Consider the following 22,593-nt stretch of genomic DNA (forward strand, 5'->3'; position numbering starts at 1 on the left):
CGGTTTCCATAGAGGGGTCATCTAATTTTTTTTTTTCTAACTAGTCTAATAATTATTATTTTACCTAGCATGCCATCTGGGGGCCTTACTTAGGTGATAGATAATAAACTTAAAATAGGATTGTACTTAACCATCCTGTCTCCCCACCTCGCACCGTTACTGGCACGTGGTAAGCAGACATGTGAGATCAAGTGACTAGTGAGTGGGTGATGCTCTGGTAGCAGGTCTGAGAGTGGGGTTGCCTGAGAGCTGGGTGGAAGGGAAGGGCAAGTATCAAGGAGCTGAAAGGCCATCTTATCCTTAGCTCAGCTCTTCGTGTATTCTGAAAAGAGCTGGTCAGCAAAAGATGCTTTATTGAACTGCAGCTCATAACAGGCAGAACATGAATGCTGTTCATCACAAGTGCTGTGAAGGGCATTGTTTATAGGGAGTATCTCCCTACAGGCGAGATCCAGAGAACAGGTTCTGAATACAGTATGTATTCATTCTGCCTCTTGCTGAATAAAGGCAAAAGCGGCCTCTTGAGACCCTGTGCACTGTATAGAGTATGCATTGTACAGCATTTGATTTTATTTTTGCTAATCTATTTATTTTTAGGTTTTTCATCTTCTAAAAATTTTTTGGTCATCTTCCCAAACTACTAAAAAGAACATTTACATTAAAGAAAAAAAGACTCTTTCTTTCAGTAAAAAAGTTTAGTGGGGGATTTCTCTGGTGGTCCAGTGGTTAGGGCTCCACGCTCTCACTGCTGAGGGCCTGGGTTCCATCCCTGGTTGGGTAACTAAGACCCCACAAGCCTTGCGGCATGGCCAAAAACGAAGAAAGGAAGAAAAAAGTTTGGTGGTTATGCTTTTATTTAAAATACTCTCCCTAAGCACATACTGTACATTTTAAATGAGTGGGTTAAGATGGAGAATATATATCCTTGGCCCCAAATTAAATATTTGAAGGGTGATGTCTTATTTTATTTCCAGGATAAAACGTTTTCCGTTTTCATGTTAGCAAGGTGTAGTTTCACTTCACTACTCAATCCGAGAGTGCTGCTGCCAGGCTCCGGCAGGGTGGGATGAGGGGTGGGGACGAGGCCCAGGGCCAGCCCTTCAGGGAGGTTTTCCAATGCAGGCACAGGGGTGGGGCAAAGAGACCTTCCTTCCTGGGGGATCCGGGAGGCTTCACTATAGGGGGGAAATTGGCTGCATGTTTCAATTGCCCCTCATTTTCAGGCAGACACTTATGGAATGATTACACTCCTGTGAAAGATAGCTTCTACATAATTGAAGATTGTCCTGGATCTCTCTCATCAGAGAGGAAGAAAAGCCACATGAATTATTTACGGAGCGCCAAGTTATTTCCTTTCATGAGCCCTGACTTTGCTTTTGTCTCTGCAAACTGAGATTTTGTTTATCCATGAATAGTTTTCCCTAGGGCATGAAAAATATGACTCTTTAATTATGAATGAGGTTTTTTTGTTTGAGTCCATGTTAACTAAAACATGCAAAATACACTGTGTTTTTCATTAGATCCCTTTCAGCTCCCCACAAGAACAGAACCAGCAAAGGAACGAGCAGTTCAACCAGCACCCACCAGGAAGCCCACTGTGATTCGAATTCCAGCCAAACCAGGAAAATGTAAGCACTTCTCTGCCTCATTTATTTGCTTCTCCAAGAGCCAGGGAGAAATATATGCTAATTATCAATGTCTGCTTTTGAAATTATGTGTAATCAGCCACTTATTATTATTTTTCTGTCGAGAACATTTTCTTTTAACATCTTTATTGGAGTATAATTGCTTTACAATGGTGTCTTAGTTTCTGCTGTATAACAGAGTGAATCAGCTATACCTATACATATATCCCCATATCTCCTCCCTCATTTATTTTTTAATTTTTTAACATCTTTATTGCAGTATAATTGCTTTACAATGGTGTGTTAGTTTCTGCTTTATTACAAAGTGAATCAGTTATACATATACATATATCCCCATATCTCTTCCCTCTTGCATCTCCCTCCCTCCCACCCTCCCTATCCCTCCCCTCTAGGTGGTCACAAAGCACTGAGCTGATCCCCCTGTGCTATGCAGCTGCTTCCCACTAGCTATCTAGTTTACATTTGGTAGTGTATATATGTCCATGCCACTCTCTCAGTTTGTCCCAGCTTCCCCTCCCCCCTCCCCATATTCTCAAGTCCATTCTCTGCATCTGCGTCTTTATTCCTGTCCTGCCCCTAGGTTCTTCAGAACCACTTTTTTTTTAGGATTCCATATATATGTGTTAGCATATGGTATTTGTTTTTCTCTTTCTGACTTACTTCACTCTGTATGACAGACTCTAGGTACATCCACCTCACTAAAAATTAACTCAATTTTGTTTCTTTTTATGGCTGAGTCATATTCCATTGTATATATGTGCCACATCTTCTTGATCCATTCATCTGTCGATGGACACTTAGGTTGCTTCCATTACCTGCTTATTGTAAATAGAGCTGCAATAAACATTATGGTACATGACTCTTTTAGAATTATGGTTTTCTCAGGGTATATGCCCAGTAATGGGATTGCTGGGTTGTATGGTAATTCTATTTTTAGTTTTTTAAGGAACCTCCAAACTGTTCTCCATAGTGGCTGTATCAATTTACATTCCCACCAGCAGTGCAAGAGGGTTCCCTTTTCTCCACACCCTCTCCAGCATTTATTGTTTGTAGGTTTTTTGATGATGGCCATTCTGACTGGTGTGAGGTGATACCTCACTGTAGTTTTGATTTACATTTCTCTAATGATTAGTGATGTTGAGCATCCTTTGATGTCTTTGTTGGGAATCTGTATATCTTCTTGGGGGAAATGTCTGTTTAGGTTTTCTGCCCATTTTTGGATTGGGTTGTTTGTCTTTTTGATATTGATCTGTATGAGCTGCTTATAGATTTTGGAGATTAATCCTTTGTCAGTTGCTTCATTTGCAAATATGTTCTCCCATTCTAAGGGTTGTCTTTTCATCTTGTTTATGGTTTCCTTTGCTGTGAAAAAGCTTTTAAGTTTCATTAGGTCCCATTTGTTTATTTTTATTTCCATTTCTCTAGGAGGTGGGTCAAAAAGGATCGCGCTTTGATTTATGTCATAGAGTGTTTTGCCTGTGTTTCTTCTAAGAGTTTTATAGTGTCTGGCCTTAACATTTAGGTCTTTAATCCATTTTGAGTTTATTTTTGTGTATGGCATTAGGGGGTGTTCTAATTTCATTGTTTTACGTGTATCTGTCCAGTTTTCCCAGCATGACTAATTCTCCATTGTATATTCTTGCCTCCTTTATCAAAGATAAGGTGACCATATGTGCATGGATTTATCTCTGGGCATTCTTTCCTGTTCCATTGATCTGTGTTTCTGTTTTTGTGCCAATACCATACTGTCTTGATGACTGTAGCTCTGTAGTATAGTCTGAAGTCAGGGAGCCTGATTCCTCCAGCTCCGTTTTTTCTTTCTCAAGATTGCTTTGGCTATTTGGGGTCTTTTGTGTTTCCATACAAATTGTGAAATTTTTTATTCTAGTTCTGTGAAAAATGCCATTGGTAGTTTGATAGGGATTGCATTCAATCTGTAGATTGCTTTGGGTAGTATAGTCGTTTTCACGATGTTGATTCTTCCAGACCAAGAACATGGTATATCTCTCCATCTGTTTGTATCATCTTTAATTTCTTTCATCAGTGTCTTATAGTTTTCTTCATACAGGTCTTTCGTCTCCTTAGGTAGGTTTATTCCTAGGTGTTTTATTCTTTTTATTGCAGTGGTAAATGGGAATGTTTCCTTAATTTCTCTTTCAGATTTTTCATCATTAGTATATAGGGATGCAAGAGTTTTCTGTGTATTAATTTTGTATCCTGCTACTTTACCAAATTCATTGATTAGCTCTAGTGGTTTTCTGGTGGCATCTTTAGGATTCTTTATTTATAGTATCATGTCATCTGCAAACAGTGACAGATTTACTTCTTCTTTTCCGATTTAGATTCCTTTTATTTCTTTTTCTTCTCTGATTGCTGTGGCTAAAACTTCCAAAACTATGTTGAATAACAGAGGTGAGAGTGGGCAACCTAGTCTTGTTCCTGATCTTAGTGGAAATGCTTTCAGTTTTCATCACTGAGAACAATGTTGGCTGTGGGTATGTCATATCTGGCCTTTATTATGTTGAGGTAAGTTTCCTCTATTCCCACTTTCTGGCATGTTTTTATCATAAATGGGTGTTGAATTTTGTCGAAAGCCTTTTCTGTTTCTATTGAGATAATCATATGGTTTTTCTCCTTCAGTTTGTTAATATAGTTTATCACATTGATTGATTTGCGTATATTGAAGAATTCTTGCTTCCTGGGATAAATCCCACTATATCATGGTGTATGATCCTTTTAATGTGCTGCTGGATTCTGTTTGCTAGTATTTTGTTGAGGATTTTTGCATGTATGTTCATCAGTGATATTGGTGTGTAGATTTCTTTTTTTGTGACATCTTTGTCTGGTTTTGTTATCAAGGTGATGGTGGTCTCATCGAATGAGATTGGCAGTGTTCCTCCCTCTGCTATATCTTGGAAGAGTTTGAGAAGGATTGGTGTTAGCTCTTCTCTAAATGTTTGATAGAATTCACCTGTGAATCCTTCTGATCCTGGGCTTTTGTTTGTTGGAAAATTTTTAATCACAGTTTCAATTTCAGTGCTTGTGATTTGTCTGTTTATATTTTCTATTTCTTTCTGGTTCAGTCTCAGAAGGTTGTGCTTCTCGAAGAATTTGTCCATTTCTTCCAGGTTGCCCATTTTATTGGCATATAGTTGCTTGTACTAGTCTCTCATGATCCTTTGTATTTCTGCAGTGTCAGTTGTTACTTCTCCTTTTTCATTTCTAATTCTGTTGATTTGAGTCTTCTCCCTTTTTTACTTGATGAGTCTGGCTAATGGTTTATCGATTTTGTTTATCTTCTCAAAGAACCAGCTTTTAGTGTTATTCATCTTTGCTATCGTTTCCTTCATTTCTTTTTCATTTATTTCTGATCTCATCTTTATGATTTCTTTCCTTCTGCTAACTTTGGGGGTTTTTTGTTCTTCTTTCTCTAATTGCTTTAGTGTAAGGTTAGGTTGTTTATTTGAGATGTTTCTTGTTTCTTGAGGTAGGATTGTATTGCTATAGACTTCCTTCTTAGAACTGCTTTTGTTGCATCCCATAGGTTTTGGGTCATCGTGTTTTCATTGTCATTTGTTTCTAGGTATTTTTGATTACCTCTTTGATTTCTTCAGTGATCTCTTGGGTATTTAGTAGTGTATTGTTTAGCCTCCGTGTGTTTGTATTTTTTACAGATTTCTTCCTGTAATTGATATCTAGTCTCATTGCGTCGTGGTCAGAAAAGATACTGGATACAATTTCAATTTTCTTAAATTTACCAGTCCTTGATTTGTGACCTAAGATATGGTCTATCCTGGAGAATGTTCCATGAGCAGAAGAAAGCGTATTCTGTTGTTTTTGGATGGAATGTCCTATAAATATCAATTAAGTCCATCTTGTTTAATGTATCATTTAAAGCTTGTGTTTCCTTATTTATTTTCATTTTGGGTGATCTCTCCATTGGTGAAAGTGGTGTTAAAGTCCCCTACTATGATTGTGTTACTGTCGATTTCCCATTTTATGGCTGTTAGCATTTGCCTGATGTATTGAGGTGCTCCTATGTTGGGTGCATAAATATTTACAATTGTTATATCTTCTTCTTGGATTGATGCCTTGATCATTATGTAGTGTCCTTCTTTGTCTCTTGTAATAGTCTTTATTTAAACATCTATTTTGCCTGGTATGAGAATTGGTACTCCAGCTTTCTTTTGATTTCCATTTGCATAGAATATCTTTTTCCATCCCCTTACTTTCAGTCTGTATGTGTCCCCAGGTCTGAAGTGGGTGTCTTGTAGATAGCATATATATGGGTCTTGTTTTTATATCCATTCAGCCAGTCTGTGTCTTTTGGTTGGAGCATTTAATCCAATTACATTTAAGGTAATTATCGATATGTATGTTTCTATGACCATTTTCTTAATTGTTTTGGGTTTGTTATTGTAGGTCTTCTCCTTCTCTTGTGTTTCCTGCCTAGAGAAGTTCCTTTAGCATTTGTTGTAAAGCTAGTTTGGTGGTGCTGAATTCTCTTAACTTTTGCTTGTCTGTAAAGGTTTTAATTTCTCCATTGAATCTGAATGAGATCCTTGCTGAGTAGAGTAATCTTGCTTGTAGGTTCTTCCCTTTCATCACTTTAAATATGTCCTGCCACACCCTTCTGGCTTGCAGAGTTTCTGCTGAGAAATCTGCTGAGGAATCAGCTGAATCCTTATGGGGATTCCCTTGTATGTTACTTGCTTTTCCCTTGCTGCTTTTAATATTTTTTCTTTGTATTTAATTTTTGATAGTTTGATTAATATGTGTCTTGGCGTGTTTCTCCTTGGATTTATCCTGTATGGGACTCTCTGTGCTTCCTGGACTTGACTGACTATTTCCTTTCCCACATTAGGGAAGTTTTCAACTTTAATCTCTTCAAATATTTTCTCAGTCCCTTTGTTTTTCTCTTCTACTTCTGGGACCCCAATAATTTGAATGTTGGTGCTTTCAGTATTGTCCCAGAGGTGTCTGAGACTGTCCTCAATTCTTTTCATTCTTTTTTCGTTATTCTGCTCTGTGGTAGTTATTTCCACTCTTTTATCTTCCAGGTCACTTATCCGTTCTTCTGCCTCAGTTATTCTGCTATTGATCCCTTCTAGAGAATTTTTGATTTCATTTATTGTGTCGTTCATCATTGTTTGTTTGCTCTTTAGTTCTTCTAGATCCTTGTTAAACGTTTCTTGTATTTTCTCCATTCTATTTCCAAGATTTTGGATCATCTTTGCTATCATTACTCTGAATTCTTTTTCAGGTAGACTGCCTAGTTCCTCTGATTTGTTTGGTGTGGTGGGTTTTTACTTTTCTCCTTTATCTGCTCTGTTTTCCTCTGTCTTCTCATTTTGCTTAACTTGCTGCATTTCGGGCCTGCTTTTTGCAGGCTGCAGGTTCATAGTTCCCATTGCTTTTGGTGTCTGCTGCCAGTGGGGAAGATTGGTTCAGTGGGTTGTGTAGGATTCCTGGTGGAGGGGACTAGTGCCTGTGTTCTGGTGGATGAAGCTGGACCTTGTCTTTCTGGTGGGCAGGACCACGTCCTGTGGTGTGGTTCGGGGTGTCTGTAACCTTATTATGATTTTAGGCCGCCTCTCTGCTAATGGGTGGTGTTGTGTTCCTGTCTTGCTAGTTGTTTGGCATAGGGTGTCCAGCACTGTAGCTTGCTGGTCGTTGAGTGGAGCTGGGTCTTAGTGTTGAGATGGAGATCTCTGGGAGAGCTTTTGCCATTTGAAATTATGTGTAGCTGGCAGGACTCTGGTGGACCAATGTCCTGAACTAGGCTCTCCCACCTCAGAGGCTCACGCTTGACACCTGGCTGGAGCACCAAGACCTTGTCAGCCACTCGACTCAGAAGAAAACGGAGAAAACGAAAGAGAGAAAGAAAGGGAGGAAGGGAGGAAGGAAGAATAAAATGAAGTTATTAAAATAAAAAGGTAATCAAAAAAGAAAAAGAAGAGAGCAAGCAAACCAATAAACAAATCCACCAATGATAACAAGTGCTAAAAACTATACTAAAAAAATAACCACAAAACAAACAAACAAAGAAAAAAACGACAGACAGAACCCTAGGACAAATGGTAAAAGCAAAGCTATACAGACAAAATCACACAAAGAAGCATACACATACACACTCACAAAAAGAGAAAAAGGAAAAAAAAAAATATATATATATATATATTTTTTTTTTTTTTAAAAAGGGGCGCTTCCCTGGTGGCACAGTGGTTGAGAGCCCGCCTGCTGATGCAGGGGACACGGGTTCGTGCCCCGGTCTGGGAATATCCCACATGCCGCGGAGCGGCTGGGCCCGTGAGCCATGGCCGCTGAGCCTGCGCGTCTGGAGCCTGCGCTCCGCAACAGGAGAGGCCACAACAGTGAGAGGCCCGCGTTCCACAAAAAAAAGAGAAAAAAAAAAAGGAAGAGAGCAACCAAATCAATAAACAAATCTATCAGTGATAATAAGCTCTAAATATTAAACTGAGATAAACCTAAAACCAGAAACAAATTAGATGCAGATAGCAAACCCCAAGTCTACAGTTGCTCCCAGAGTCCCCTGCCTCAATTTTGGGATTATTTGTTTTCTATTCAGGTATTCCACAGATGCAGGGTACATCAAGGTGATTGTGGAGATTTAATCCACTGCTCCTGAGGCTGCTGGGAGAGATTTCCCTTTCTCTTCCTTGTTTGCACAGCTCCTGGGGTTCAGCTTTGGATTTGGCCCTGCCTCTGCGTGTGGGTCGCCTGAGGGCATCTGTTTCCTGCCCAGACAGGACGGGGTTAAAGGAGCCGCTGATTAGGGGGCTCTGGCTCACTCAGGCGGGGAGAGGGAGGGGTACAGAATGCGGGGCGAGCCTGTGGTGGCAGAGGCTGGTGTGACGTTGCACCAGCCTGAGGCGTGCCATGTGCTCTCCCTGGGAAGTTGTCCCTGGATCACAGGACCCTGGCAGGGGCAGGCTGCACAGGCTCCCAAGAGGGGAGGTATGGATAGTGACCTGTGCTTCCACACAGGCTTCTTGGTGGCGGCAGCAGCCTTAGCATCTCATGCCCGTCTCTGGGGTCCACGCTGATGGCCGCAGCTTGCGCCCGTCTCTGTAGCTCGTTTAGGCGGTGCTCTGAATCCCCTCTCCTTGCACACCCCGAAACAATGGTCTCTTACCTCTTAGGCAATTCCAGACTTTTTCCTGGACTCCCTTCTGGCTAGCTGTGGCACACTAGCCCCCTTCAGGCTGTGTTCACGCAGCCAACCCCAGTCCTGTCCCTGGGATCTGCCCTCCGAAGCCCGAGCCTCAGCTCCCAGCCCCCACCCACCTCAGTGGGTGAGCAGACAAGCCTCTCGGGCTGGTGAGTGCTGGTCGGCACCGATCCTCTGTGCGGGAATCTCTCCGCTTTGCCCTCCGCACCCCTGTTGCTGCGCTCTCCTCCGTGGCTACGAAGCTTCCTCCCCGCCACACCCCTCATCTCCACCAGTGAAGAGGCTTCCTAGTGTGTGGAAACTTTTCCTCCTTCACAGCTCCCTCCCAGAGGTGCAGGTCCCATCCCTATTCTTTTGTCTCTGTTTTTTCTTTTTTCTTTTGACCTGTCCAGGTACGTGGGGAGTTTCTTGCCTTTCGGGAAGTCTGAGGTCTTCTGCCAGCGTTCATTAGGTGTTCTGTAGGATTTGTTCCACATGTAAATGTATTTTTGATGTATTTGTGGGGAGGAAGGTGATCTCCACATCTTACTCCTCCGCCATCTTGAAGGTCCTCCCCTCGAGAACATTTAAAAGCAAGTTGTTTTCTCATAATTCTTTAGACAATTAGTACAGCAAATTTTATTTTTTTGGTTTTTTTAAATTTATTTTTGGCTGCATTGGGTCTTCGTTGCTGCATGCAGGCTTTCTCTAGTTGTGGCGAGCGGGGACTACTCTTTATTGCAGTGCACGGGCTTTTCATTGCGGTGGCTTCTCTTGTTGCAGAGCATGAGCTCTAGGCGTGCAGGCTCAGTAGTTCTGGCACATGGGCCCTAGAGCACATGGGCTTCTGTAGTTGCAGCACACGGGCTCAGTAGTTGTGGCTTGCGGGCTCTAGAGCGCAGGCTCAGTTGTTGTGGCACATAGACTTAGTTGCTCTGCGGCATGTGGGATCTTCCCAGGCCAGGGCTTGAACCCATGTCCCTTGCATTGGTGGGTGGATTCTTAACCACTGTGCCACCAGGGAAGTACAGTACAGTAAATTTGGTTTTTACTTCTCTTTAACGTTGTCTTAGGCAGAGAGAACAGAGGGAGGCTAAAACTCAGAGTAGTTGTAATATCGTATGTCAGTGCCAGTAGTAAAGATTTGGTAGGAAAGTTTTGAAACTGATAGCAAATACAGTTGTATATGTCTGTCAGGAATGTATTATTCCAATGAGCATAATCTAAATATAGCTATGTGTGAATTGTCTGAAGAGGAGTAACCAAGAGTTATAAAAACGTAACAGTGGGGCTTCCCTGGTGGCGCAGTGGTTGAGAGTCCGCCTGCCTATGCAGGGGACATGTGTTCGTGCCCCGGTCCAGGAAGATCCCACATGCCATGGAGCGGCTGGGCCCGTGAGCCATGGCCGCTGAGCCGGCGTGTCCAGAGCCTGTGCTGCGCAACGGGAGAGGCCACAACAGTGAGAGGCCCGTGTACCGCAAAAAAAAAAAACAAAACAAAACATAACAGTGTATAAAAATATTATTTTAATTAGTATAACACTACATTTTGATACACTTCCTTACTTGATTTTTCAGTGTTACAATAAATGAAATTTTGGATGAATTTTATTTAATAAGTCCTGCAGATACATCTGATATTATCATAAGAGAGAAGCCAAGAGGGCCAGAACTGTTTACCTTAGGCCCTAGAGATTAGAAAAAGCGTGAGTATGTATGCACATGAATGCACATACAGTGGGTTCCAGAGCAGTTCCTGGGTGATCACAGAGCTTTCTCTGTGAGCCTCTGCTTTCCTTTCATTTCCTTTAGTGCTTTTGCATAGCCCAGTTGCATCTTTGCCTTTGTCTAACGAGATTCTGCCACTCCATTCCTGCCAACAGCAGAGCAAGTGTCCCAGTCCTTCACCTGCAGCATCCCAGGGTTACACTGTAGGCATCCCCTGGCATGCCATGAAACTTAGTTTAGGGGTATGGTTTCTCTATAAAATACTACCTAGAAGAATCATATTGGTTTTAGTCTCTTGATGGTTTTATTAACTGATGGCCCTAAGCCAAATAGTGAGAAGATTGAACGGAGTTTCTATGAAGAATGAGGAGGAGAGAAAGTCAAGGGTACCAAATTCTAGTGGGTTCTCGCTTCTTAGGAGCTTATATTGTAGTGTTAGACTGAAGAACTGGTTGTATGTTTCTTTTGACAGTATTATATAGCCTACAGATCAGAGACAGGACAGCTCATCGGGTTGTCGGCCTGCTCACTGTTACCTTGTTAAAAGTATTTGGGGGCTTCCCTGGTGGCGCAGTGGTTGAGGGTCTGCCTGCTAATGCAGGGGACGTGGGTTCGAGCCCTGGTCTGGGAAGATCCTACATGCCGCGGAGAGGCTGGGCCCATGAGCCACAACTACTGAGCCTGCGCGTCTGGAACCTGTGCTCCGCAACGGGAGAGGCCCGCGCACCGCGATGAAGAGTGGCCACCCGCTTGCCACAACTAGAGAAAGCCCTCGCACAGAAATGAGGACCCAACACAGCCAAAAATAAATAAATAAATAAACAAAAACAAACAAACAAAAAAAGCCAAGCATTTAAAAAAAAAAGTATTTGGGATTTTAATAAGCTGCGTGAGATAGAATAATAATAAATATTACCCGAAGCTCATGTGGCTTTATGCAATACAACTTTTACATTTAAATGTATTCTCCTGTTGTGTCAGGGTCCCCCAGATCCCCATGTTTGAGGATTTGCTAGGAGGACTCACAGGATTTAGCATATAGTTGTGTTCGTGGCTGTGATTTATTATAGCAAAAGTATGCGAAGCAAAATCAGCAAAGGAAAAAGGTGCCCGGGGCAAAGTCTGGAGGAAACCAGCACAAGTTTCTAGGAGTCCTCTCCCAGTGGAGTCACACAGGGTGTACCTAACTCCACTCAGATGTGAAATGTCAATCAGGGAAGCTCATTAGAGACTCAATACCCAGGGGTTTTTGTTGGGGGCTGGTTACATGGACACCTCTAGGAATTTGGGCATGTACCAAAATTCCAGATTTCCCAGAAGGAAAGCAGGTGTTCAGCATAAACCATATACTTTTGTTTTATCTGTTCTAGAAATGGTGCGAAGCTTCCCAAAATCCAAGTTCCTAGGTGCCAGCAAGGACCAACCTTGTAACTCAGGCCTGCTGTGTTTACTCTTTTCTACACACTTATAAATTGGATTAATAGTCCTGAAATCCTGAGAAGGGTATATTGAGAAAGCACCTTTATTTATTATCCTGACAAAGCTCCAGGAACTATTAGAAAGCTGAGTTCTGTACTGCTATATGTGAGAGAACTGAAGTGCCAGTTCCTAGAGAATTCTTTCTGTGTATATCAAAAACCAGTTCCCCAGGGCTTCCCTGGTGGCGCAGTGGTTGAGAGTCCGCCTGCCGATGCAGGGGACATGGGTTCGTGCCCCGGTCCGGGAAGATCCCACATGCCGCAGAGCGGCTGGGTCTGTGAGCCATGGCTGCTGAGCCTGCGCGTCCGGAGCCTGTGCTCTGCAACGGGAGAGGCCACAACAGTGAGAGGCCTGTGTACTGGGGGGAAAAAAAAAAAAAAAAACAGTTCCCCAGAATTTTATTATTACGATTATTAAGCAATGCATATATTGCTGTGGAGGAAAAAAAATAAGACTTTTGGTATCCAAAGAACTTGGAATGGACAAGAAAAGAAAGGAACAGCTTTGTGGTGCAAAACTCCTTGCTCTGAACCTGTCAGCTTCTTCCCCTGGGGACCTGTTTCTTCTGACTAGGATGTCCTTTCCCCAGATCTCTGCATGGCTCGCTCCTTCACTGTTCCTTCAGGTCTTTGCTGAAATGCCACTTTTCTCACTGAGCACTCTGCTGACCACACAGTTTGAAATTGAAAATCTCCACCTCCCCCACATACCCACACCAGATAATTACTATGTCCCTTCCTTCCCATAAGCTATCTCCTCTCTGCTTTCATATTCTTACTGCTTTGTACCCTTCAGTAAGGAAACTGCAGCACAGAGAAAATCTTCAACATGGTGACTGAGTTGGACCATCCCTGTGTGTGTCTTAATTCCCCGTGCAGCACTGCCTCTCAACTAAGAACGCTCGTCTGTCTCTAAATCACTGTTTTCCTAGGAGCTGGCCTGGGTATTTTCCCCCTTTTGAGAGTGTTTTCCTCTCTGGATAAAACAGGAACCTGGCAAATCATCCTCTTGTTTTGTTATAGGTTTTTCATGTGAAATGGAAGCAGAGAGTGTTCATTTGAATGGGAAAAATTCCTATCTCTCCTTTAAATGCCCGAACCAGTAAAAGGTGGCTTTAGCCTCCTTTAGTATGTTACAGTCATCCTCTCTCCAAGTGTTTTGCACACAGATTTTAATTAGCTGTCACTAATTAAATCTGGTCATCTTTGTTTTCTTCTTTTTAAAATAAGTTGGGAGTGCACTATCTCTGGGTTAAGGATGTAGTTTGGATGTAAAGTTATTGCTTGTTAAAATAGGAGCAATGAAGCCCATTAATCTGGAGCTAATATATTAGAAAACACACTTAATTATTTGGATGGGGGAGGGTTGGATACACCACCTATTAGGAAGCCGCATGCCTTACTATGCGTACAGGCTTTTGGTTTCAAACCCATCTGACCATTACTAGCATTAAGACCTGGCTAGCACATTTATTTTCTTCTCAGCGTCAGTTTCTTCATCTGTAAAATGGGTAGGATATTATCTAGCATAGTGCTGTCCGATATGGTAGCCAGTAGCCACATGTGGCTACTGAGCAGTTGAAATGTGGCTAATGCAACTGAGGGACTGAAATTTTAATTTAATTTTAATTAAGATTTAAGTTTAAATTGCCACATGTGGCTACTAGCCAGTAGACTCAACAGATCTAGCACTTAGATTGAGGTTGGTTTGGAGAAATGTATACGAATAAAGTGCCTTAATGCACGGCCCATAGAAGGTTCTCGACAAGTGCTGGCTTGCTGTTATAATTATTTAGTAGTATTTTTAATCTCTATAAAACGTTTGGTAAAAAGTAACCGATGCCTACTAACTCATCAGTTTTCTGAGGTTTGCCAGAATACCTTTCTCATTTGCTTAGCTCTCCATTCTTTGTGTGCATCTTTTACAATAGCCATTTTCCTAATAGGGAACCAAGCCGTAATCATTTCATCCCTTGAAACCCCGGAAGACTAGAAATTATTGATTAATTAATTACTGCTATTTTTCCAGGTTCACATGAGGAGGATCCACAAAGCCCACCTCCTCTCCCTACTGAAAAACCCATTGGAAACACCTTCAGCACAGTATCCGGAAAACTCAGTAATGCTAACAGAACTAGAAACTTGGTAAGTGGTCATTATAGGTAATCTTAGGTTGAAGACTAAGCTATGCACTAATTTTAAGTAATCAGCTGGTGTCTAAATTATTTTACTATTGGCCAGATAAAACCAATTTCTAAGCTCCATGTACTTATTTAATATTTTTTAAATTCCTATAAAATAAAAGAATTAGGCTAATTCATTGTACTTCATCATAAAATAATTTGCCCTATACCAATATTATGGCATTGTCTTTTAAATAGCACTAATAATGAGAAAGTTATTGAAAATCTCTAAAAACCTTTAATTTTTGTGGAAAGATTTAGTTCAGTTATCAGGTTTTATTTAAAGTACCAAATTAGGGACTTCCCTGGTGGTCCAGTGGTAAAGAATCCGCCTTACAATGCAGAGGACGCGGGTTCGATCCCTGGTCAGGGCACTCAGATCCCACATGCCCCGTACGGGGCAACTAAGCCCGCGCACCACAACTACTGAGCCTACGCGCCTCATCCAGAGCCCGTGTGCCTTAAACTACAGAGTCCACGTGCCCTGGAACCCGTGCGCCACAACTACAGAGCCCATGCTCCCTGGAGGCTGCGTGCCACAACTAGAGAAAAGAAAACCCACACACCTCAACTAGAGAGAAGCCCGTGCGCCACAACAAAAGATCCCACATGCCTCAGTGAAGATCCTGCATGCCACAGCTAAGACCTCATGCAGCCAAAAATAAAATAAATAAATAATATATAGATCTTTAAAAAAATAAAATAAAATACTGAAATAGTGACATAATTTTAAGATAATTATCATAAGAATTTGTTCATCTGAAATTTAGGAGAGAATTATTTTTTAAATTTAAAAAGTAGTGCTTTATCATGTACTTGTTAACAGATGGTGGTAAAAAGTTTTTTTTTTTAATTTCAACCTCGATACTGTTTTTCTGTACTTTTTCAAATTCCCATATGATAGATTATCTTTAAGGTTTGTTTCAAAAGAAACCAGTTCTTAAAGTCTTTGAGCAAAATTTTCAGTTCAAACTTCATAATAGTTTTACACTTGTGTATTAGCTATGCTATTATACATGCAAACCCATCTAATCATCTAGTGAAGAGAAATTTCTTTGAAGGAGACATTAAATTGAATTAGCCAATGTCAAGTTAATGAGATTTTTCTGTGGGCTGAATTAAAATTTAGTGATCACTTGCATTTCAAAATACTTGGTTAATAAATTTTTATTAAAACTGGGCTAGAGACTTCTCTGGCAGTCCGGTGGTTAAGACTCCACGCTTCCAGTGCAGGGGGTGCGGGTTTGATCCCTGGTCAGGGAACTAAGATCCCACATGCCGTGCAGCAGAGCCAAAAAAATAAAAAAAAAAACCAGCCAAGATGACCCAAAAGAGGATGATAGGGCTCCCACCATACTATTGTTGAATGGGAAAATCCCAAATTTCCATAGAGGAAAAGTTACTTGAGAAGGTTACTGGCTTCTACTCTAGAGGGTTGTAAAGAGGAATGAGAGAATGATGAGTGGGCATACAAAAGCATTCACTGAGTCATGTCATGGGCTTCGTAAACCCATAAAGCTCTATTAAAATATTAAGTATTATTCCATTTGGTGTTAAGCAGTCCACAAAGCAACTCAAACATTTTAGAAAAAACAAGGAAAGGAAGTTAGAATAAACTAAGCCATCTGGAGAGGGACCATATTCATAACTGTTTGTATCTCGCATAAACAACATGAGGGAAATCCTGTCCTGCACTGTTTACAAAGGGTGGGGGCCGGAGGGGGGCGCGGTCAAAGCACTCTTTGCTGTACTGTAATGAATACATACCATAATAGACACACTGGGTCTGAAGGAAGAAGAGGAGAGAAAAAGACCCCAAGTTAAATGATTTGGCTGAAATCATGCACTTAGATTTCCAGGGCCCAAAAGTCAAAACTGTGCCTGAGAAACTCCTTTGGTTTTGAGAATTACAGTTACTGAGTGAATTTTAGATCAGAGGCCAGAATGGCTTCAGGTGTTGGGGAGGGTCTCTAGAAAGAGTGCTTCACCACTGTGATGACCCATGAGGAAAGGCACGGTCTTTGAAAGTCGTGTCTTCTGATGAGACGCAGGACAAAGACCCTTGACTATTTCTCCTGCCTTGAGTGCCAGGGAACTTTCCATCGCAGGACAAGGTGGCTGTAGTTGCAGAATCTCACTTTCTTCGCTTAAACGATGAGGGAATCCAGGGTGAGGAACCACAGGAGCCACTGGCGCTATTCTCTCAGCAGGAGCAGACGCTTCTGTGGAAACGCAAGGCTGCCAGAGCCACCCGCAAGGTGTCTGCCAGCCGGTGCCAGAGGAGAGTCAGGGGACGCTGCCCAGAAGGTGGAAGGAGTCACAGCTGCAGCATAGGAGATGGCTAATGAATTCAGGACATGAGAAGTGGTACCAATTCCTGGAGAAAAAAGAGAAGGCACATCTTCAGAGGCTGCTCAGTGATTCCAACAGACAAGAATGTGGTTTTGGAAGAAATATCTGTTTTTTGAAAAAACAAACAAAAAAACAGGGAATTATTTTGAAATTAGAATATAAGAAACCGTTCCAAAGAACATGAACAAAAAGATGGCAGCGGGCTTCCCTGGTGATGCAGTGGTTGAGAGTCTGCCTGCCGATGCAGGGGACACGGGTTCGTGCCCCGGTCCGGGAGGATCCCACATGCCGCGGGGCGGCTGGGCCCGTGAGCCATGGCCGCTGAGCCTGTGCGTCCGAAGCCTGTGCTCCGCAACGGGAGACGCCACAACAGTGAGAGGCCCGCGTACCGCAAAAAAAAAAAAAAAAAAAAAAGATGGCATCTGCAGGGCTGTACAAGGCGAAAAACCAACTTCACCAGGAGCTAAAATGCTTACCGGAACACATCAGAAGCCAAAGTTCAGGGATGTCAGAGCTAGAGAAAAACTACAAAAAGCAGGTACAGAGGAGCTCCATTCATGTGTGGACTACTGAAGAGCAGGAAATCCCTAATCAGTAATCTTCCAAAGACTGTCAGCAGAACCTGCACACAAACCTGGACTTTAGCAAACACGAGACAGTGGCTCCTACAGGAACCAAGCCCCTACTCTCAGTATTTGACGTGTGTCAGGTGCAGCAGTGCCTTTTGGAATGTGCCTAACAGTCCCGGGGGATTTGAGTGTGCTGCCTTTTTTTCTGATTTATTTTTGCTCATTATAGAAAATTGAGAAATTAAAAATATATTTAAGATTTCCCATAAAATTAAAACCAATCAGAGAAAACTATATTTGGTACAAGATTTGCATTTTATGATATATGTTTATTAAAGTACATCATCTATAACTTTCCATGTCAGATTTATATATCTATATTTTTTAAAATCTGCCCCTAATTATTAAGGTGTCTAAACAACTGTAATTTTGAGGAAAGCTATAAAAGTTCCTACCTATCTGCTAGAGTGTTTTTCTCTTGGCTTGTTTGTTTTAATTTTAAAGGCAGCCAAAGAAATAAATGAGTTTTTCAAGTATCATAGCAGTTATTTGTCAGGGGGCACATAGGCAACAGTGTATTTATAAGGCATGGATGATAGCCTGGAATATTGCAGGGTTTATGAGCTGGTGACTTGCCTCACTACATTAACTGAGTTCATTAGTGAAACCAAGTTTTAAGGGCAAGCTTAATTTGTTTTTCAAAATGGGATTATAAAACACTGAAACATATTCACTTGATCGCAGTTATTAGCAATTAATCATTTGGTATTTAAGGAAAACTTGTAAATATTCAGTTTGAATTAAAAACCATAGAAGTGAGTTTTAACTCATTTGTAAGATAAGAAGGGGGAAAACAGGCTGAATTAAGCCCAAAGATTTCCAAGCTATAGTTAAACCTGTTTTACAAAAAAAAGGCAGTATATGGGCTTCCCTGGTGGTGCAGTGGTTAAGAATCCGCTTGCCAATGCAGGGGACACGGGTTTGAGTCCTGGTCCGGGAAGATCCCACATGCCACGGAGCAGCTAAGCCCATGTGCCACAACTACTGAGCCTGCGCTCTAGAACGCATGAGCCACAACAACTGAGCCCACGTGCCACAACTACTGAGCCCGCACACCTAGAGCCCATGCTCCACAACAAGAGAAGCCACTGCAATGGGAAGCCCGTGCACCGCAACGAAGAGTAGCCCCCGCTCGCCACAACTAGAGAAAGCCCATGTGCAGCAGCGAAGACCCAACGCAGCCAAAAATAAATAAATAGATAAGATAAATAAATTTTTTTAAAAAAGGCAGTATAATTTTAAAGAGCTGGCATTTTTCCCTCTCAGGTGGTCTTGGAGAAATATTATTTTCTGGAGGTCAGTGGTGAGGGCTTAGAAAGTAGGAAAGGTGAAAAAAGAGACTCAATCAGAATTAGAAGGATTTAGTGAAGACTTTTGCCTAAAAAACAGAAGTCTTGGCTTTAAGATCCTTTGACTTCTCATTCAGCAGAATATCTGAAAATGTTTTCCATGTATTATACTCATTTCCCAATCCCTGGACCATAACATGTTCAGAAAACCTATTTAATTAGCACAGTTTGAACCCCTTCTGAAGAAATCTTCTTGTTGATCCCCATACTTCCAATTTCTCTCATCTACTTTCAGGCCAAAACATTCCAACTCTCCCTATCTTTTGTTTTTCACACTATCCCCCTTTGCTTTTTCCTACAAAATTCTCAGCACATCCAACCCCTTTGCTGTAGTGGTACAAGCTAAGCTGTCTGCTTTCTTGGGCCTTTTCTGTTCTTCCTCACATGCCTTCCTTTCAGGCCACCCCTTAAGCTTCTGTTGTGTTCCACCTCCTTCCAGTTCAAAACCCACCACACAATGTGGAAACCATCCAGTATAAGCAGAACGAACTGATCACCACCTCACTTACTATGTGTTTAAACTTAGGAGCACTGCATATCTTAAACGTTGTCATGGGATAGATAGCTGCCATATTTTTAAAAAATTCCCTACAATTGCTGCTGTGTAACCCAACATGATTTAAACAGCATCCTTAATTCCTCAGAACATGCTGGATGTGTAACCATGCCGTGCAGTTGGTTGGGCTGGTGTCCACAGTAGCAGGACACCCCCCTCCCTGCACCAGCGTCTTCCTCTCTGTTTTCACTTGCATTGTGACATGGACAATGTAGGTAGGAATGAGAAATGAGTTAATATTGCTTAAGACCAAAAATCTCTTTTAATCTCCTTTCTGTAATTCAGCTACATTTCCACTTTATAGATCCAGCCCAAAAGTTGTCCATAATTCCTCTTGAAAAGCTCTTGTTTCAGATTCATCTTAACTAAAAATCATTCTCTGATACTTGCAGGAATCTGACCATGCTGCTCAGTCAGGAGGTTCTGTGCGAGGACCCCCAAGGTTGCCACCGAGGTAAGTAAGCATGGGAAAACTTCTAAAAAGTCAGTTAGAGAAAAACTAATGACTCCGAGACTGGACTCTCTTTTCTATCATGAAAACTGAGTGTTGCTGGCCTTCGATCTTATTTTAGAGGTACATTTAACTCACAAATTCACCCAGGCCACTAGCCCACAGTCTGCTTCTGACAGCAGGTGTAGGAGTCTCTGCTCCTTTTTTAACGCAATCCAAAAACTCACAGAGCACGAACATGGATATCTATTACTTTTCCTCAAACAAATGAACAAGACTCCTTTCTGAACCTAAAACTCCACTTCTGGAACACACACGTGCGTATACACACACATACATACATACACACACTCGCTCGCTCTCTCCCTGTTCCCAGAAACCAGCCTGGTTTTTGGCATTTCCAAAGGGAGACAGGCCTAATGAGCTCAGAGGTGACCAGCCCTCCTGAGTTCCAGGGCTATTTAGACAAAAAACTGTGATGTTATCATAAGACATTACTATGTTCGACATTATTTTTATCATAGGGATTAAGGAAAGGCTTTCAAAGTAATAATTGTCCTGTCCCATTTTCAGAACTAGCTTTCTTTATATTAATCTAAATTAGTGTTTTAATAATGATTCCTATAACATGAATATTAGGGGAGTTTGACGTACCTTTTCTAATCATGTACAAGACTCCATCACATATACCTGATATCTTATTATAAGCTTTTCATCTCAGACTTTGGTAGAAAGTCCTTAGTTTTCTGAAACAGTCATGGTGTGTTTAAGAGCAAATGGAGCCTTAGAGAGCTCATGATAGTAAATGCTTGTTTGTCTTGAACTAATGAATATGTAGTACAAGATAAGAGGAAGCTGGAACATCATGGCATTTCTTCAAATAATATAATGTTTAATGCAGCAGTCATTTGCTAAAAAATAGCATAGCCTGCATGTTTCATTAAATGGTATTTACACTAGCAAAACGCTGTGTGGGTGTGTGTAAGAAAGGACAAAACAGAACCTATCGATCAAACACTGACTCACAGCTACCACGTTGACTTTCAGACCTGTGAATGGAAAAGGCGTACTAGCTCGACAGCCTCCTCCCAAGGGGGCCCCTGAGAGACCACCTCCCCCAAAACTTCCTGCAACCAGAGCAGCAGATAAAAAACTGCCTTTTAATCGGTCTTCTTCCGACATGGATCTTCAGAAAAAAACAAGTAACCTGGCATCTGGACTCTCAAAAGCCAAGAGTCAAGTCCTTAAAAATCAAGATCCGGTGCTGCCCCCTCGCCCCAAACCAGGACACCCTCTCTACAGGAAATACATGGTAAATTTAGCTTTTAAAAATGTTTGTGGTCAAGAGGTTTGTCCTAAAGTATACGTAAGATCCTTATTCCTTAGAAAAAGATGATGAGACAATTGTGAATTGCCCCTTGACACTGAGTGCTTTAGACAAGTAGGCCATGTTAAAACCTAGGTCTTTTAAAGCAGGGTTTCATTATTAGGAGAAATATAGGAAAAGGAAATAGGGCAGACAAGGATTGCAACCTGCTGTCTGGCTTGACCAAACAGAAACTCTGAAAAACCTGATCCAGTAGGTTACACTGATGGGAGTATCTCTGCCAGATATTATACTCATATCTTGATATAGTTTATATCTTATAGCTACCTTGCCCACAGAGTAAAATTTGAAGTAGAAAGAAAGTTCTTATTAAAATGGATGGGTTTTCCCTCATTTTCCACTTTTGTAAACCCGATTATCATGGTCCATTTAACAGTTACCAGTTAGAAGTTTTCATCAATAATTGAGATAGTTGAGATATTAATTTTGTTCCTTTAGAATGTTTTTCTCATCATATGACCTTAAGCCTTTGTCTTTGGAGTTGATGTGCTCTCTCTGTTTTGGTCAGGTTAACCTGATGAAATCTAGAACAAATTAAAATGATAAGGAGAGCAGGAGTGTTGGCACTTTTTAAAACAATTGTACAACAGTAGGTCTTAACGAGAACAGCAGTTATTCGTTTCATGTTGGTCTACATTTCCATCATTGAGCTGGAAATTGTTTTCACCTTAAGCAATTCAGGATTTTTTTCATCTTGCTAAGGGAAGGGTGTAGACGGATAAGAAGGAGGTGGGATGTTCATATATATTCGTATTCATTTAAACTGAAAAAATTTTAATTGCTAAAACCCAGGGGTGTACCTTGGGATAGGATGCTTAAAAATAATGAATAAATAAAAGCAGTAGCTGATGTGCTGGATACTTATAAGCCAGGCGTTCTTCGAAGCACTTTATATATAAATAACTCATTTATTCCTCACACCAACCCTGTGAAGTAGATACTATTATTATCTCTATTATACAGATGAAGAAAATAAGACTCAGAGAGATTAAGTAGCCTGTCCAGGGTCACACATCCAGTAATGGTAGAGCCAAGATTCGAACACAGACTGACTGGCTCTGAGCCCACGCTCTTTACCATTAGGCCATACTAAGAAAATAGTGTTAGTGGGGCTTCCCCAGCGGTCCAGTGGTTAGGACTCTGCGCTTCCACTGCAGGGGAACGATCCAGGTTCGATCCCTGGTCGGGGAACTAAGATCCCGCGAGCCATGCTATGCAGCCCAAAAAACCCCAGAAAATAGTGTTACTAACTGTAAAGTCTCTGCTTGCATTGGCTGTTCCGTGTCAAGAGCCTCATTTGGGGGAATGAGATTTTGCTTATAGGTCTTAGCATAGTGGTATAATGTCAACAAAGCACTTGAACAACTCAAAGAAATTAATAAATTCAAAATGATGGTGTATTAGTGTGTCTCTTTACGAAATAATTCCTTAAATCCCTCATTGTTCCCTGTGGCCGCCCCACCATTAAATTGCTAACCAGGGTAACCTGGGTACCTTGGGCGCCCTGGTGCTCTGACAGAGATGCTGGGGAGCAACACGACCCACCCCAGCCCCCGAGGGCCACACCCGCGTACTCTTCATCTTTGCTCCTGAGTGCAGCCTCCCTTTCCTTGTTGGAAGCGAGCTTGTGTGATCCCATGTCCTGGGCACGCCTTTTATATTG

The 22,593-nt window shown here is 41.6% G+C and overlaps 1 protein-coding gene across 24 annotated transcripts in view; it reads left to right on the top strand.

Moving 5' to 3' along the window:
• SH3D19 (SH3 domain containing 19) overlaps positions 1 to 22,593 on the top strand; it is a 183,486-nt gene that overhangs the window by 131,907 nt on the left and 28,986 nt on the right. For all 24 annotated transcript variants that reach the window (XR_016393379.1, XR_016393377.1, XR_016393381.1 and 21 more), the window contains 4 exons: positions 1,521 to 1,628; positions 14,053 to 14,168; positions 19,485 to 19,546; positions 20,591 to 20,855. Coding sequence is in view for 13 of the 24 variants with exons in the window: in XM_089912385.1 (XP_089768511.1) it covers positions 1,521 to 1,628; positions 14,053 to 14,168; positions 19,485 to 19,546; positions 20,591 to 20,855 (551 nt within the window). In the remaining 11 variants the exon portion in view is untranslated. The remainder of the gene's footprint in view (positions 1 to 1,520; positions 1,629 to 14,052; positions 14,169 to 19,484; positions 19,547 to 20,590; positions 20,856 to 22,593) is intronic.

Source organism: Delphinapterus leucas, chromosome 5 (genome assembly GCF_059928025.1).
Source record: "Delphinapterus leucas isolate spDelLeu-1000000601 "Yukka" chromosome 5, BTC_Dleu_Yukka2, whole genome shotgun sequence".
In the NCBI taxonomy this organism is placed as follows: domain Eukaryota; kingdom Metazoa; phylum Chordata; class Mammalia; order Artiodactyla; family Monodontidae; genus Delphinapterus; species Delphinapterus leucas.